Below are 17,990 nucleotides of genomic sequence, written 5' to 3'. Positions count from 1 at the left end.
AAACCCTTGCAAATAAATTCATTTTTGAATGCAGAGGAATAACTCAAAGTTATTGACAATACACTGATTTTTGTCAAAGCATATCAGTGTCAATAAAGTGAATAAAAAAAACTTTTGAGTAACTATTCAGTGTCAATATATACCTTTGGTGATTTCTAATAATTCATTTTACGTCACTGACTCATCATATTATAGAGGGATTACCAAAGTAATAATAATAATAATAGTAATAATAATTGGCTCTTCTATTATTTGATTGTACTAAACATTATAAAAGATGATGTGTATTTCAAAAAGAAAAAAATGGAAATCACACTTATGTTTATTATAAAAGAAGTTGTTTTGTATTGAAAATTGCTCAAATTTATAACCCAAGACCTTGGTAATGGGTATAGTTCATAGTTCAAACAATAGCATCAGTAAAAAAAAACAAACAAAAAAGGTTCTAAAAGTGTTGTTGAGTGTCCTAAAAAGATTGTTATGTCTCTTTTATACTTATATAACTGATTACATATTTACTTCTAATAATAGCATTGTCAGCTATTAATGGAGAAAGAAATACTGAAATTGATTAATTGCAGTATATTCATTTTAAGTAATGGGTCATGAGAAATATTTACTAGGCATCTTAAAAAATATTTGCAATTAAACTCACTTTATATGAATATGTTTTTAGAACTCACACCTATATTTCTTCCATCTAATGATTAACGTAAAGTTGTTAAATCTGTATTTGTGAAGTACTCCGAGGAAGGGAGGAGTTTTAGACATGCAAAAAAATTAAACGAGTGGGACAAGGGAAAGTGGAGCCATGATGAAAAAAAGATGATAGGGCAACATTTGCATTTTTCCTCTGTTAATTGTCTTTCATATATAGCAATAGCTCAGGCTTTGGCGAAGTAGCCTACGACTCCAATAATGAGACAGAAAGTAAAAGAGAGAAAAGTAATTATTGTGATATAAATCCTCAACCTATATTTACACGAAACCTTTATTCTACATACCCACTTCACACTTTTTACTATTCCGCATACAAAAATCCTTCTATAGAGTCAACTTGCAGCTTTTGTTGACAGAGTCCCTTCCCATATTCCTCAGACTTGATGGTTTCGAAGTGCTGCCTATGATTTCCAGCTGCCCAGTGATGAGGAGTCATCCCTGTCCTGCAGGCATTTCCAGAATTCTGCTCCAGCTGCACTTCCCAGGCGTGGTCGTCCAGCAATGATTGTTGGCCATATACAATGGGTGTGTAAATTCCTCAACTACATGAGGAAGGCGAGTTTTTGGACTATGTTTTATTTTCTTTCTTTTAGGATTAAACTGTTGTTCCTTTATGGTCCCTGGCCTCTCCTTTCCCTGTAAATTTCCCACTTCTGAGCCCCTCTCAAATAAATTATTAGCTCAGGTCTTAACGGCTTGATTCTAGTGTAAAAATACTATTATGGAACCAATGATTACCTCTTACATTCACAAAATGATTCTGTACATTTAATACTTTTTCTCAATTTATCAAGTATTGTCAAAAGAAAAAAAATTGTTGTGAGTTTTTATTTTAGTAACTTGTGGCAGTCTTGGTCTTTATTAGTCAATAAATCAAAACTAATGTAGGTAATTATCTATAATACTAGGGATAGTGCCTAAAGGAAATTATATTGAAATCAATGTACAGTTCACAATTAAGAGTAACAAGGAGTGAATGTCACTATGGGTGATGCATCTCTAAAAACAAAACAAAAACAGATGGATAAAGCAATGAAGGATATAGTTTTGGAAAAAAAATTCATGGTCCCTTAATGGATTTTATAAGATATGTATTTAGGGATGTACCACAGAGTGTATCACTCATCAGTAATTACTAAGAGTTTTTTTTTTTTTTTCATGAGGTATAAGAATAAAAGAAAAGCAATTAAGAGAGTGTAGTCCAACCAAGAAAATATATTTTAGTATTCTACAGCAGGCAAAAAATTGTTAACTACTTCTTCTATTCACACTTCATTTTTCCTCAAGAAGAATATTTCATGTTCCTTACTGAAATGGTGCAAAACATACTGACCTTCATCCTATTTCCACTGGGGAAGGAACAATTGAATGGTAGCTGTCACATGTGAGATGCTCAGTCGATATTGTTGAAAAATAAATGTTTAAACACCCTCATGACCTTTCTGCATAGTTTCTGTTGCATTATTATGAAAGAGCAACTAGGTCCCTCAGTTCCCAGCATTGATGATAACAACATTGTGTTAATCTCTCTAAAAGCCCCTTGTAATGAAGTTTCTTATTTCCTAGCAGAGGTAATAATAGTATACTGATATCTCTAGCCCCTCCCAGTAGTCCAGAATATTCTGACAGAAGATCTGTCAATAGAATAGTAAATAGACATTTAGGCCTTGATTAAAGTTTTTTGATCAAATGTTTATACCCCATACATCTCGGTTAATTTTAGCAGACACAAATAGGAAACTAGATTGCACCCCTAAACTTTTAACTGCATCTCCTAACTTTTCTCATTTTCCAAAGACTCCATAAATGTCATCTCTGTGATTTTCTATATTTCTTCCAATCCTTTTTGTTTCAATTAATGTATATAAACCTCTTCATGCAGTGCTTTGGAGAGGCAGGTCATAGACCATGAGGTACCCTGCATCTTACTACTATAAATCTCTTTCTTCTGAGATCAAACTGTTGTGACAAGTCACTTTTGCTGTGCTGGGCAATGACCCCAAAGACCTACAGAATCCCCCTCAATCACATTGAAAAACCTAGAGCAAATTCAATGCATTTGTGTTCTACATTATAAATTTTCTATGCTAATATATATTGATAGCAGTATGACAAATCTGGTGTAATTTCTCTGTGTATTAGTGAAAGTTTCAACCCCAATGATCTAGTCCTGAAAATTTAGGGCATTTGTCTAAGAAAACTCCTCTGAAAGGCTTCCTTCACTTCCTTGTTCCTCAAGGTATAGATCAGAGGGTTCAGAGCAGGTGTGACCACTGTGTACATGAGTGCAGTTGCCTTGTCTGTTTCTGGACTGTGGGCAGTCTTAGGTTGGAGATAAGTGGACAAGGCAGTGCCATAGAAGAGAGAAACAACCAGGATATGAGAAGAACAAGTAGAAAAAGCTTTGCCTTTGCCAGCTGCAGAGGGGATTCTCAAAATGGCCACAAGGATGCGCATATAAGAGTACAGAATGAGCAAACAGGGACTCATAATGAAGAGCACAGAGACAGCAAACATCACAATCTCGTTTTGTGAGGTATCCACACAAGCCAGCTTCACTACGGGCATGATGTCACAGAAGAAGTGCTGAATCTCTCCTGCTCCACAGAAGGGCAGAGTGAAGATCCAGGTCGTCTGGGCTGACTCCACCACCACCCCAGTGGTCCAAGATGCTGCGGCCAATTTCAAACACACACGAGGGCCCATAAGGAGAGTGTAATGCAGTGGGTAACAAATAGCTACAAAGCGGTCATAAGCCATGGCTGCCAGCAGGCAGCATTCTGTCAGTCCCAGTATAGTAAATGTGTACATCTGGGCTGCACAGGCTCCCATGCTAATGGTCTTGTTCTCCACCAGCAGGTGCACCAGCATCTGAGGCACCACACTGGTGGTGTAGCACATCTCCAGAAAGGAGAGGTTCATCAGGAAGAAATACATGGGAGTGCGCAGGGCAGGGGTGACACAGATCAGGCAGATGATGAGGAGGTTTCCTCCCACAGTAAAGAGGTAGACAGCTAAGAACACAATGAAGAGCACAGGTTGCAACTCTGCTAGAGCAGAAAAAGCCAAAAACGTGAATTTTGTACAGAGGGACCGGTTTCCAATCATCGTGGGTTCAGAGCCAGACATCTGTGGCGACAAACAGGACAAATTTAAACAAATCCAGTCACCCATCACAGTCTCTGTCTTCACCAAAAGAAGCTGTGGAAGGATAAGTGGTCATAGCTGAGAATAGAAACACCTGTTCTCTCATTTTCTAAATAACCACTCAAATAAAAGAAAAGCAACATTCCATCCTGTCTTTGAGTTTTGGCTGTCATGATTTCATCAAGAAATTTAGATGAAACACCTAAAGTTACATATTTTGATCCTTTTAAAATCTAATTATATATGCATAATACCATACAATTAATGTATATTGGCATTCTAATTGTAAAGGAGTCACATAACGCCTAAGACATAAAATTTTAAATGACGCTATATTCTGACTTTCCAAATTCAACTATACAGACATTCTTAAAAATTTGGTAGTAAGTGTATTTCAAGACATTTATCTATATATTTATATGCATATTTCTACTCATTTTGATTTTAATAGAATGAGCCAATGAATAGATAGCTAAAATCTGTGGAGACAGAATCACCTTTCCTTTACATATGTGTAATTTTACAGGAAATTAGGAAAAAGGGAACATACCTAGAACCATTAGGTAATTCTAATTTTTCTCTGCGAACTTCTAATATTTCCAGGCTTCCAAATATTAACTTAGGATGAACCAGACCTTATTCATATACTTAAAAATACCATGGGGATTGCATCCTCTGCATGATATAATTATATGTGTCCCAGGAGGAATATGTACAGTAACAACAATAAATATCCAACATGTAATTTGGTTTTCATGTTTTGAGTACTTTTTCCCAGAGATGATCTGTTGTTCTCAGACACTTTACTTAAGATTTCGATTTGTAGAAGTAATACTTTTTAATAGATATCCATCTTGCATTTTAAATAATTATTCACCTTCATCTTATGTTTGCTAGAGTAACCTTTACGTTTCTCTATTGGATGAACATGTTTGTGTTTAATTTCAGGTCCTGTAGGTACAGGGCATTGCATAGAGTATAGTCTATGAGTCCCATAGGTAATATGCACTTTATTTGTGATTCATAATTCAATTGTTAGCAGCAAAAATAAATAAACCTTATTAGGAAAATTCTAAATTTCTAATTGAATTAATAAAAATAAGTTTTCAAACTATGGAAGATGAGGTTTTTGGCACTATTCTCAACAAATGAAAATCTTATTCATTCTCCGTGATCTCCATTCATTCCACTAGAACACTTTTTTTTTTTTTTCACATGGGCAGGCAACAGAATCGAACCTGGGTCTCCGGCATGGCAGACGAGAACTCTGCCTGCTGACACACTGTGGTCCCAAGTAGAACACTTTTATTTCTTTCCCATACCTTGGTCGATATGGTAAAATCACTGGGATAGGGATTAAGGGTTATAAAAGGGAGGTTAAAGAACAGGAAGTTATAGCATTATTGGAAAGAATGACTTTTTCTCTTCCCAAATTCCCACAAGTATTCTAAATCTGTGAGTTTTAAACGCTGTCTCCCTTCTCATAAAATACCAGGCACACAAACTCTGCTCTCTTTTCTGTAGCTGCATGCTCCTTAGAGAGGCTTGGTTTGGGGACAGCGTTTCCCCAGCCACCACGGGAACACCGCCTGAGTGACTGCATCACACTGAGAAGTCGTCAAGGAGACAACGTTCTGTTCACGGTCACGGGACCCCTTATTGCCGCCAAAGATCAGACTGTGCATGATCGCGATATCTTCCAAAACACCCCACAAACGTTTCGCAAACTCCTCCGTCCCGAATTTGAAAGGTAATTTTAAGAGTGAATACTGAATAATAAAATTTCTGATTCCAAAAAACGAAGACATTAACTTGGATAAACATCTGAAGTACCTGCTGAAGAAAAAAAAATTTCCAGTTGTTATATGGTTGATTATGGCTTAAAGTGTTGAAATTCAGCTGAAATAGGCAGTATGCCAAATTTCATTGGAGTATGTACAGTTTAAAGACCACATATTATCAGCCAAACTGATGAACAGGCTTTTACATACATATGGATCGCTTACTAAAAAATTGGGTTAAACGTTTTTTTTGAAAAGGAAAATACGGGGAAAATGTTAACTCTCTTCAAACTATTTACGGAAATCTTTCTCTTAACCTTTTACAAAAAACGCACTTTTATACTTTCAAATATACCAAATATCTTCTCTTCTTCTCTTTCTTTTCCACTGACCGGAAATGGTAAATTTTTTAAATATAATTTTCCTGAATTGTGTTCACAGACTGGCAAACATCTTTTTCTTCTAAAAAATTAAATTTTCATTTAACATTTTTAGTATGTATTATAGGATTTTTTTACTAAAATTGCTGGAAGAATTTAAATAGCATGAAACAAGGAAGGTTTCTGAAGATAAAATAAAAGTTTCTATGCACATTGTATCTAGGAATTTATAAAGCAGTATATTAAGTGGGGGGTAACTACCAATTTTCCTTTTTTGTAGTAAATTCTGCCAATTTGGGCCTAATATAGGGATGGAGAATTCAAATATACCGCTTAATCAGGTCTATAATGTAACACTATGTAACTGATTTTGAAGCAATTTAAAAAAAAGCACTTGTAAGTTTGTCTCAAATATACAAATATTTGGGAATAAATTATGAAATTGTTTCCCTTTTTTTTCAAGCATTGGCTAACCTTGCTCGTTTGATTTCCCCTTTTTAATTCCTTAACTATATCTGTCAGATTGTATAATATTTTAGTTATTAAAATTCATGGAATTTCAATTTTAAATCTTCCAATACCATTTAAATCAAAACTCAGCAATTGTCTAACATGTCCTCCGGTGAATTGTTAAACCACATGTGAGGGAGAAGGATGGGGCGAATGTCTTCACTGTGTGAGGAAGGAAACGATGGGATATAGTTACCAATGCAATTATGTCCCTGATATAATTGCATATGATTTCAACAAATCCACTAGGTTTCCAAATGAAGATATGCATATAATTTCTTGCAGTAAATGTTCAGTTTCACTCTAGCTCCCTCTAACGTTGAGAACCTCCCCAGAAGAGGGGCCAACTGTGTACTCCTTTGGTTCATCTAGTAGTGTATACCCCAGTTTCTTCTTTTGTTTTTCTTCTTTCTTGTTGCTATTCTCCATGCTCTTCAGATAAAGATGTGGGAAAAACTAGGTCCTGCCCTATTGTCTACACATGTTATAGAAAGTTGGTAAAGTTTGGAGAGTTTTGGACACCTTTTCAATTATGATGCATTTAATTCCTTTCCAGTGATGTTTTCAAGGACTCCTACAACGAACATCATACCCACGGTAATCACTGGAAGAGAAAAAACCCAAGCCTTTATGTTCAAATACAGTCCCAATTCTAGGGGATACCGAAGCTCAGTTTTCAACTCTTTGCCATCTGCAAGCTTCACTCAGATGGGAGTGCATAATTTGTACACAGATTTGGCATCTCAATAAGCATCCAGCTGTAGAACTATAGTCCTTGTGTTGATTTCCTGTGGCTGTCATAACAAATTGCCTCAAATTGTATAGGTTAAGTAGTTTAGCAAAAAAGCAGAAATTTATTTCCTCCCAGTTTTAGAGGCTAGAAGTTCATAATCAAGTCATTAGCAGGGCCACACTCACTCCAAAGGCTCTAGGGCAGAAAATTTTCTTGCCTTTTCAGGCTTACGGTGGCTCTTGGCATTCCTTAGCTGTGACAGAATAGCTCCATTTTCTGCCTCCCTGTCTTTACATAGCCTTCCCTCTATGTGTGCCCTTTTGCTCTTCCTTCTAAAAAGGACACTTATCATTGGATTTATGACCCATCTTTAATCTAGGTGAACTAATGGCATTTGCAAAGTCCCTGCTTCCAAATAAGGACATGTTCTTTGGTTCCAGGTAGCCATGAGTTGGGGGCCACCCTATTTGTCATTCAGAAGAGACACCTGTTACCACCTGTGGGAGGAGAGCATAACAGGGTGTGTCCTCAGGTCTCAATCTACCCCAAGGTTTGAAGGTATGGAGTCACTGACCAAAAATTAATTCACACACACCTGGATGGAGCCACATTTATATACAAAGAGAAGACACAAATCAAAGTCAGCTTGCTTAGCGACCAATGGTCCCTGATGGTCAGCATGTCTGAATATATGGCCCACGAAGGAAGACATATATACATACCCCTCCTGTACCATAGTGGAAAAATTTTGTGTCCTCCTTACCAGGAACAGATATAGCAGCAGAGGTTGTGCAAGTGGTATAAAAATCTAAATAATTTAGCCAGCTGTCACCAGTGAATGAATATGTGTGCTTGGAACAAAAAGGAAAGGAATGTGTCTTGGATCCAGTATCTGCAATGGGATATATTTTACCTACAGGCTGTTCCGAGAAGGAATTAGCCCACATTTATCACCCTGACCTAACACCACTGTAACTCATCTACTCTGGAGCATAGGGTTTATTTGTTCATCACAAGGAAATGCAGTCAGCTGCGGTAAGATAAACCCCTACCACACTCTCAAACCCCTACAGTACAGTTTTTTATTTTCATAGTCATTGTGATATCTACAAATGATTCCCCTTGAAGCACCCTTAATATAATTTGGCATACTGGGTAGTACTGCATTCCTATTTCTCCTGAGACAGAAAGGGAAAGTCTCCTCATGAATATGGCAATTCTATAAACACAACAGCTCTGATTTCCTCGTACTCTCCATAGTCTTCTCATATACAGACTGATATGTAAGGTAGCTGGGGTCATTTTCCACCTTCTTATTAAGCACAGTTAATATTGGTTCAGTTTTAGTCTTTCTTAGAATTTAAAGTGCATCTTTCCATTACTCTGTCCCCATCTGAAATTGCTAAACAGTGAAAAGTGATGTCTTCATAGCTGTCATATATTTACAACAATGGTTCCAGTGAACACAGTATCAACTTTACTACATGAGTTTAAAGTACTTTGACATCTTGAAAAAATGTCAACATCAGTTTTTATTATTTTGGAGAATTTTAGAAGTAACCACTGGAGATTCCAATACTTAAAATCAGTTTTGGCTGTGGAAGTAGTTGAGTCTTAACCTGGGGGAGCTTGATGCTGGCAATAACCACTGAAATAGATATGTATTGGGAAAGCATCTTATTGGTGACCATGAATTTTTATTAGTTATATTCCATTTCTATACATAATTTTTTCTTTACATATTTTACATTTAGTATGGCATTTCTTTGCATTTGCTTTTTGGAACCATATCTCTAAACAAACAGCTGGCATTGGTTTGTCTCTCATGATACATATGGATGCTATTCTTTTTCATACTATTAGCTTGGGGAGGACCTGTCTGGAGCCCAAGCAATAAAATAGGTTTGACTAATAGAGAGGTGGTTTTTTTTCGTTCTTTCCTTGGGAATGCAGCATCATTTTTGGATCCCAGAAGTCTAGAGAATAAGAGAATCCAGAAACATTACTTCCGGCCCCAATATGGATCTCTTAGTAGACTTTGATTAATGCTTAGCAATGGCAAAACTTCTCTAAGTGGTTTTGCACAGTAGTGTGTGTTTAAAAGTAGGAGCAAAACCATAGAAAAGATCAGATACTCCATGATGATCGGAACTGCCAGTCTGACGTCTGTGTCCATTGTGAGGCATTTGCTGTGTCTCAGAGCCAACCAAGACGTCTTTAAAGGGTCTGAGGGTGTGAGGCTTTGCTGTTGTACAGATTGTGGCTGGGAAGCTTGAGATGTTCTACTTTTCTGAAGGTGCTTTCATGTAAGATTATCACAGCACCCTGTAGACAGTGAAAATCACTTATCTTTTCCCAATAAGGAAAGGAGAAAATCATGTTGCCTAGCCACAGGTAATGAACATTTTGTTCAGATTCTACTTGTAGTGATGTTTAGTCTCTGAATATGAAATCTAAACTGTGCCCATTCCATCTCTAATTCTACTAATATGCACTCCAGTTGCTGACCCTCAGCATAATAAAACATGAGCTAAAATGATAACTTGACTGAAATAATTATTTGTCCAAGATAAAGCACTGTGCATTCAGTGCAGGGAAAAACAGGAAAAGTGGAAAAAAATGCTATTGACATTTAAAAGTATTTAAGACATGTAAATAAGATGCAACTCATGTATCAAACATCAGCTAAGAAAAAATAATATATATATACGTATATATGTGTATATCTACATACATTTGTGTATTTAAATATAGATAGATAGATAGATAGATAGATAGATAGATAGGTGTATAATGTTTTTCAAAATATTTCATGTAAGTTAACTGTGAGGACCAAGATTGTGGCCTGAGAACGTGGTTAACAAATTTTGCTGTTTAATTTTCTGTGTACTTGAAATATTTACTTGATATTTGCCAGTCTTGTACACATCTGAGAAAATTATTTGAAATATCCCAACAGAGAATATTATAGATATATAATCTTTAAAACAATAGAAACTTATTTCTTATTATAAATTATTACTTAATACTTTCCAGGAAAAGCTATGTATTGTATTTCTTTATTTATCATTGAATGTAACTTACTGCTCAAAAATATTCTAATTTATTTCACTTTAGTATCAGAATCAGGGCATGTAGAACACTACATTATGACTGTAAGTAGATTCACAAGTGCTAGAAGTGCAAGAAACTCTTGCAAATAAATCCATTTTTGAATGAAGAGGAATAGCTCAAAATTATTAACAATACACTGAATTTTATCAAAGCATATCAATATTAATAAAGCTAATAATAAAACCTTTTTGAGTGGCTATTTGCTGTCAGTATATACATTAGGTGACTTTTAATAATTCTTTTTAACTCACTGACTCACCACATTATAGAGGGATTATCAAAATAATAATAACAAAAATAATAATAATTGACTCCTGTTATTCGGTCATAATAAAAATTTTAAAGTAATATGTGTTTCAAAAAGAAGTTCATCAAGAAAAAATTGAAGTCACATTTATGTTCATTATAAAAAAAATTATTTTGTTTTGAAAAAAATCCAAAATTATTATCCAAGACTTTCCTACCAATGGACCTGAATAGTTCAAACAAGGGCAGCAGTAAAAACAAACAAATAAAAAGGTTGTTGAATGTCCTAAAAAGATTGCTATGCCTCTTTTAAAATCTTTAAGATGATGTGGCTGTTTAATGCTAAAAGCAAATCTAGTGGTATCACACTATCTAACATAAGCATCAAAATATTTACAATAGTGGATATTTTGGTGAATAAATAATTATACAAGTTAATTCATGTTTTCTTCTAATCATGGGACTAACAGCTGCAAACAGAGAAGGAATTAGTGAAATTGATTAATTACAGTATATTTAGTTTAAGAAATGGGTCATGAGAAATATTTTTTGGGTATCTTGATACTCTAAGGAGGGGAGGATTTTTAGACATCTAAAGAAAATAAATCAGTGAGACAAGGGAAAACGGAGCCATGATGAAAAAAAGGATGATATGGTAAGATTCGCAGTTTTCCCCTACTAATTGCTTTCATATGTAGCAATAGTTCAGACTTTGGGAATTAACCTGCCCCTCTAATAAGGAGACAGAAGGTGAAAGAGAGAAAAGTAATTATTGCAATATAACTTCTCACCTATATTTACAACAAGCTTTAATTTTCCATACCCGCTTCACCCTTTTTACTAGTCCACATACAAGAATCCTTCAACTTGCAGCATTTGTTGATGGAGTCCACTCCCATCTTCCTCAGACTTTATGGTTTCATGGTGCTGCCTGTGATTTCCAGCTGCCCAATATCCGCATCCCTGACCTGCAGGCATTTCCAGAAGTCTGCTCCAGCTGACAGCAGAGCAGCAGTTTCAGAGTCAGCACCTCCCAGGCAGGGCCCTCCAGCAGTGATTGCTGACCATGGTGTGTATATTCCAACTACCTGCACCTAGATGGCGAGTTTTTGGATCATGTTTTATTCTCTTTCTCTCGAGATTATTCTAGTGGCCCTCTGTGGTCCCTGGATTCTTCCTTTCCTGTAAATTTCCCACTTCTGAGCCTCTCTCAAATAAATTACTAGCTCTTGTCTTAAGGTTTGATTCTAAGATAACATCACAGAGGTGAAATCAATGATTACCTCTCACGTTGAAAAATGACAGTGTTCATTTAATTTTTTGTCAATCTAATGACCAAATATTGTCAAAAGAAAACAGCATTTGTTAAAAGTAGGTTTTTAGTTTAGTCACTTGTGGCATCTTGGTCTTTATTATTCAAGGAGGCAAAGTCAATGTAATTAATTATGTAGAATATTATGGACAGTGCCTAAAAGAAATTACATTGAGATCAATACAGGATTAATAACAGGAATAACAAGAATGAATGTTACTATGGATGAATTTTCTCTAGACACAAAACAAAGTAAAACAAATTATGAATTAAAAATTGAAAGAATATAGTTTTGGAAAAGGATCATAGTGCCTCAGTGGATTTTAGAAGATATATATTTAGGATGGCCTCACAGTATACATCAGTCATCAATGATTACTAATAGCTGTTTTTTAATGATATATGAGAATAAGAGGAGAGCAAATAGAGAGCCTAGTCTTTACTAAAAGCAGATTTTAATCTATATCATAGTCAAATATGTTAATTATTTCTTTCAATTTAAATTATATTTTTCCTCAAGAAAAGCATTTCATTTTCTTTTTAATATGAGGCAAAACACACTGGCCTTTATCCTGTTACCACTGGGAAAGGAAAAAATAAATGGTGGTTGGCACACGTAAGAGGCTCTGTCAATATCGTTGAACAAATGAATGTTTAAACTACCTGGTAACCATATTGTACAGATTTTTTTCCTTAAACACACTGAAAAATTTAGACCTAATCCAAGTACTTTTGTGTTCTAGGCTATAAATGCTTTAAAAGTAACATACATTGGTAGCAGGGTCATAAACCTCATGTAATTTCTCTGTATAGTAGTGAAAGTTTCAACTTCAATGATCTAGTCATCAAGATTTAAGCCATTTGTCTAAAAAAGCTCCTTTGAAAGGCTTCCTTCACTTCCTTGTTCCTCAAGGTATAGATCAGAGGGTTCAGAGCAGGCGTGACTACTGTGTACATGAGTGCAGTTGCCTTGTCTGTTTCTGGACTGTGGGCAGTCTTAGGTTGGATATAAGTGAACAAGGCAGTGATGTAGAAAAGAGAAACAACCAGGATATGAGAAGAACAAGTAGAAAAAGCTTTGCGTCTGCCAGCTGCAGAGGGAATCTTTAAGATGGCCATAAGAATGAGCACATAAGAGCCTAGAATGAGCAAACATGGACTCACAATGAAGATCAATGAGAGAACAAACATCACGACCTCGTTTTGTGAGGTATCCACACAAGCCAGCTTCACTACAGGCATGATGTCACAGAAGAAGTGCTGAATCTCTCCTGCTCCACAGAAGGGCAGAGTGAAGATCCAGGTCGTCTGGGCTGACTCCACCACCACCCCAGTGGTCCAAGATGCTGCAGCCAATTTCAAACACACACGAGGGCCCATAAGAAGAGTGTAATGCAGAGGGTAACAAATAGCTACAAAGCGGTCATAAGCCATGGCTGCCAGCAGGCAGCATTCTGTCAGTCCCAGTATAGTAAATGTGTACATCTGGGCTGCACAGGCTCCCATGCTAATGGTCTTGTTCTCCACCAGCAGGTGCACCAGCACCTGAGGCACCACACTGGTGGTGTAGCACATCTCCAGAAAGGAGAGGTTCATCAGGAAGAAATACATGGGAGTGCGCAGGGCAGGGGTGGCACAGATTAAGCAGATGATGAGGAGGTTTCCTCCCACAGTAAACAGGTAGATGGCTAAGAACACAATGAAGAGCACAGGTTGCAACTCTGCTAGAGCGGAAAAAGCCACAAATGTGAATTTTGTACAGAGGGACTGGTTTCCAATCATCGTGGGCTCAGAGTTAGACATCTGTAGAGACAAACAGGAGGATGACTTTAAACAAATCCAGTTACCTATCACAGTCTTCACCAAAAGAAGCTCTGATAGGATCAGTGGTCACAGCTGAGGATGAGGACATCTGAATTTCTTTTGTTAAATCTTTCTAAATAATTGCCCAATTAAAATGGATGCCATATTCCTTCCTGTTTTTAAATTGTGGATATCATACTCTTCTCACAAAAATTTGGAGGAAAGAATTATTTTCAGTTATGTATTCTAATCTTTTAGTGTTTATTCTAATTATGTACACATATTGTTACACAAGTAATATAGGAAGGCATTCTAATTGTTTGGAGTCATACAATACTTAGGTATAAACCATAAAATTAAAAGTTGCTATTTTCTGATCTTCTAAATTCCCAACTTTCCTGACCATTCTTAACAGGTTGGAAGGAGGTATGTTTTAGCCATCTATCTATCTATTTAAATACTAATTTTTACTAGTTTTTACTTGAACAAATAAACCAGTTAATAGGCAGCTAAAATCTAAGGAACACAAAATCAACATGTCTGCTTTCCACCATATCAACTATAGTTTTATAAGAAAGTATGAATAGGGGAACATGCCTGAGTTGACAAGGTTAACAATTTTTCTTTCTGACTTTCTAAGACTGAAGATGTTAATATGGCAATGGAACAGCCAGTATTTATGTTCTTACAAGAGAGCATAGGGATTTAAACTTAATTATACTTGCCTCAAGAGAAATTCATAAGAAACAATAACAATGAGTATTCAATATTCAGTTTGGATTTCATTTCTTGAGCATGTATTTCCAGAAAAATCAAGCCTTAATGATAATAATTTCTAGTTGGTACCCATGATACAGTTGAAATTATTTTTGACCTTTAATGTTTGCTTTCCATTATAATGTATAAATTCCTGAAATGGGCATATGTCTGCTTTTAGGCCCTTGTGTTATTGGTAGGCACAGTGCTGTATACAGAATGGTCTCCCCAAATCTCACACAAAACAACCATTTTACTCATTATCTATGATTCAAATGCAATGCTTCAGCATAAATAAATAGACTGGATGGGTAAGGGAAATTTCAAATTTCCAATGAAATTAACTAAAATAATTTATCAAAAATATGAAAAAAAAGTTGATTTTGACACTGCCCTCAAAAAAAAAAAAATGAACATACTATTTAATCTCCAGGGCTCCCATTCATTCAAATGGGACACATGTTCTTTCTACTACCTGGTCAACATGGTAAATTCAATGGAGTAGGGTTTATGGAAGTGAAGTGGACATTGTAAGAATATTTAAGAAACGATTGAGTTATTTGTAGAGTTGCCTTTTTCCTTTTCTATAATTCCACATCAAATCAAAGGATGGGGGCAGGCCACGGTGGCTCAGCAGGCAAGAATGCTTGTCTGCCATGCCAGAGGACCCGGGTTTGATTCCCGGTGCCTGCCCATGTTAAAAAAAAAAAAAAATCAAAGAATGTGAGCTTTAAACTCTGTCTCCTCCCCTAAAATATCAGGCAAAAATTTCTGATCTTTTTTTTCTCTCTGCTTATGCTCTTTAGAGAGAAAATAAAGCCTTAACTTTTGGGGATATTGCTTTTCCATTCACTGTGGAAGGAATAATGTGTTACCTTGAATAGGTGGTGGAAAGTTCTACTTGACAGCATTTTATTCTGCCTGGACAATTGCATGAAAAGATGTCAACATTCATGATCATGAAATTTACCAAAACTCCCCCAAAATGTCCAGAGATAGAACTAAGCAACTACATTTCTTTAATGTATTTCTATAACAAAATATTAACAAAACCAAACAAATCAATCAAGAAAACCTGTAATATTTATCTACTTTAATCTGTACCCAGTGTGCTGTGTCTATTTTTCAAACTGGTTTTGAATCCAGAAGAAGATATTTAAAAAAATAATTATTGGTGAATGGTTAAATGTGGGGTGCTGATTAACAGGGTCCTGTGACACTAAAATATGGGCTCTAGATCCTGTAATGACTTCTCACAACCAACCAATCCCATACAACGTGAGTTTTGTAAATGATCCTGAAAAATAGACTTGGCATATAAGGTTGGATCATGGCAACGTGGGAATCCACATGTTTGGGAACAGAATAGTTAAGGAAGGAGTGATTTTCCTGTACCAAACATTTCTGAGAAGTCAAGTAGGCAAATAGTTTTGAATTATATGTTGATTTTTAGGCACACATAGGTCATTTATGACCTCAGAAAAGAACAATTTTGAGAAAGTTAAATGTTTGAACTGGTTAGAAATGAGAAGTGAATAATAGTTTAAAAATAAAAGAAACAAAGGAAGCAACAAGTGAAGAAATTTGGCCATGAAGAGGTAAAGAAAGACGGCAAAAATAAAGGACAGGACAAGTTTATTTATTATTGCTATTCACTATTAAAATTTAAAGATAGAAGAGCCACGAGCTGTTTAATAGCTGATGTAAAGAAGTCATCTAATACAAAGCCTTCCTTTTCCAACATTTTGGAAATGTAATTGTATTGCTGCAATTTTAATTTTTGAATTAAAGTATTAATTCAAATACTATGAGCATTTCATAGTAGAACGCTTACAAAGAGATATATTTGTCATGTTAAAGACCTTAGGCTTCCACTACTTGCAATATTATATTTAAGATAAGGGGTCATCTTAATTGTATTCCAAATCGTGTTTTAGAGAGCTTAATCTCATCCATTGCTTGTTGCAATATTGAGATAATCTTTAAATAATGATAATAACAATAATAACAGATGTGGTACCATTACTCATAATAGTTGCTAATATTTTTACAATTTACCCTTTGCTAGGTACAGTGCCTGAAAATTTATACACATTTTTCCTTTAATATTTTTATCAACTTTATGAAAAAAAATACTGTTATCCTATTATAGAGGACAGGAAATTTAAATATGGAGCTATTAAATAATTTTCCAAGGTATTATGACTACAAAGGAGTGGAGCTGCAATGTGAAGCCAAGTTATCTCAATACCAACATGTATTTTTTTTTTTTACTTTTTTCATTGTATAGTGTAACATATATATGAAGCAAAGAAATAAAAAAGCAATGGTTTTCAAGGCACTCTTCAACAAGTGGTTTCAGGACAGATCCCAGAGTTTGTCATGGGCAACCATAAGATCCTCTCATATTTTTCCTTATAGCTGCTCCAGAATATAGGAAGCTACCAGGCTTAAATATTTTTCTATCATCACAATCGACATTTTTTCCTTCTTTTTTCAGTGAAAAATTACACATATACAAAAAAGCTATACATTTCAAAGCACAACCCTGTGATTAATTGTAGAACATATTTCAGATTTTGACATTGGTTACAATTTCACAATTTTATCTGTCCTGTAACTACTTGTTGAAGAGTGCATTGAAATCCATTCCTTTTTGTTATTTTATATAATAGAAAAAGTTTACAAAAGACAACATGGCTGTCACCTTGTTCTTTTGATCATTTACTTTGGGAAGAGCCAGCTGCCATGTCTTGAGGATTAAACATCACTCACTGTAGAAGACACTTCCCTTAACCAACTGCAGTTGTAAACAACCATGGATGAAAACCAGTGTGCTGCGCCTAGATTGCGAGCTTCTAGAGCAGACACATTTAGTTCCTTAGTGGTGCTTATTATTTCTGGATTTTGAGAGGCTGTTTTATATATATTACCTGATATTTAGAGGTAAGAATGAAGCTGAACAGGTTGAGGTTAAATTAATTTAGAGCACAGAGGTAAGGAAGACAGTTTCTATATTTTAGAACCACACATACTTTTTGAGACCAATGGAAGAAAGGTTTACTTGATCTGAAACTGAAATTTTCTGTAGTGCATAATCTAATTCAACCTATCTGTTTAGCTCACTCGAACAACTGAAACACAGGAAGCACAGAATAAGAAAGTGGTTCTTTACTCCTATATAGATTGTTGTAATACCTGGACACATCCTAGGGTATATTAAGTAGATAATCAAAAAGTATTCGCAAAGTCCCCTGAGGAAGGGGAGAAAGACTATGGGACTATTAAACCTTAACATCAAGGAATTCCCTGATACTGTGTCAAATCTTAGGGATACCCAAATCAATAGGCCATGCCCATGATCAAGAGGCTTACTCTTGTGAAGCTCATGTAGGTAGTGGAGAAGCTTAGACTACCTATAGCATGTCTAAGGGTTACTTCTGGAGGACCTCTGTTGTTGCTCAGATGTGGCCTCAGACTCTCTAAGC

General features: G+C 35.6%; 3 protein-coding genes across 4 annotated transcripts in view; 1 reads left to right on the top strand and 2 right to left on the bottom strand.

The window, feature by feature from the left end:
* LOC143690081 (uncharacterized) overlaps positions 1–17,990 on the top strand; it is a 38,184-nt gene that overhangs the window by 9,396 nt on the left and 10,798 nt on the right. The window contains exons 3-4 of one of the 2 annotated variants that reach the window (XM_077168075.1): positions 5,392–5,617; positions 7,712–8,063. In XM_077168075.1, the coding sequence (XP_077024190.1) occupies positions 5,392–5,617; positions 7,712–7,715 (230 nt within the window). In that variant the 3' untranslated portion in view covers positions 7,716–8,063. Of the gene's footprint in view, positions 1–5,391; positions 5,618–7,711; positions 8,064–17,990 lie in introns of those variants that run through there. The other variant, XM_077168074.1, reaches the window with a different exon arrangement.
* LOC143690276 (olfactory receptor 10C1-like) lies at positions 2,899–3,828 on the bottom strand. Its single transcript, XM_077168154.1, has one exon. The coding sequence runs from the start codon at positions 3,826–3,828 to the stop codon at positions 2,899–2,901; it is 930 nt and encodes a 309-aa protein (XP_077024269.1).
* Positions 12,796–13,725, bottom strand: LOC143690265 (olfactory receptor 10C1-like). Its single transcript, XM_077168152.1, has one exon. The coding sequence runs from the start codon at positions 13,723–13,725 to the stop codon at positions 12,796–12,798; it is 930 nt and encodes a 309-aa protein (XP_077024267.1).

Source organism: Tamandua tetradactyla, chromosome 7, assembly GCF_023851605.1.
Source record: "Tamandua tetradactyla isolate mTamTet1 chromosome 7, mTamTet1.pri, whole genome shotgun sequence".
NCBI classification, from domain to species: Eukaryota; Metazoa; Chordata; class Mammalia; order Pilosa; family Myrmecophagidae; genus Tamandua; species Tamandua tetradactyla.
The sequence above is the reverse complement of the archived record's forward strand: the minus strand, read 5'-3'. Positions and strand labels throughout refer to the sequence as shown.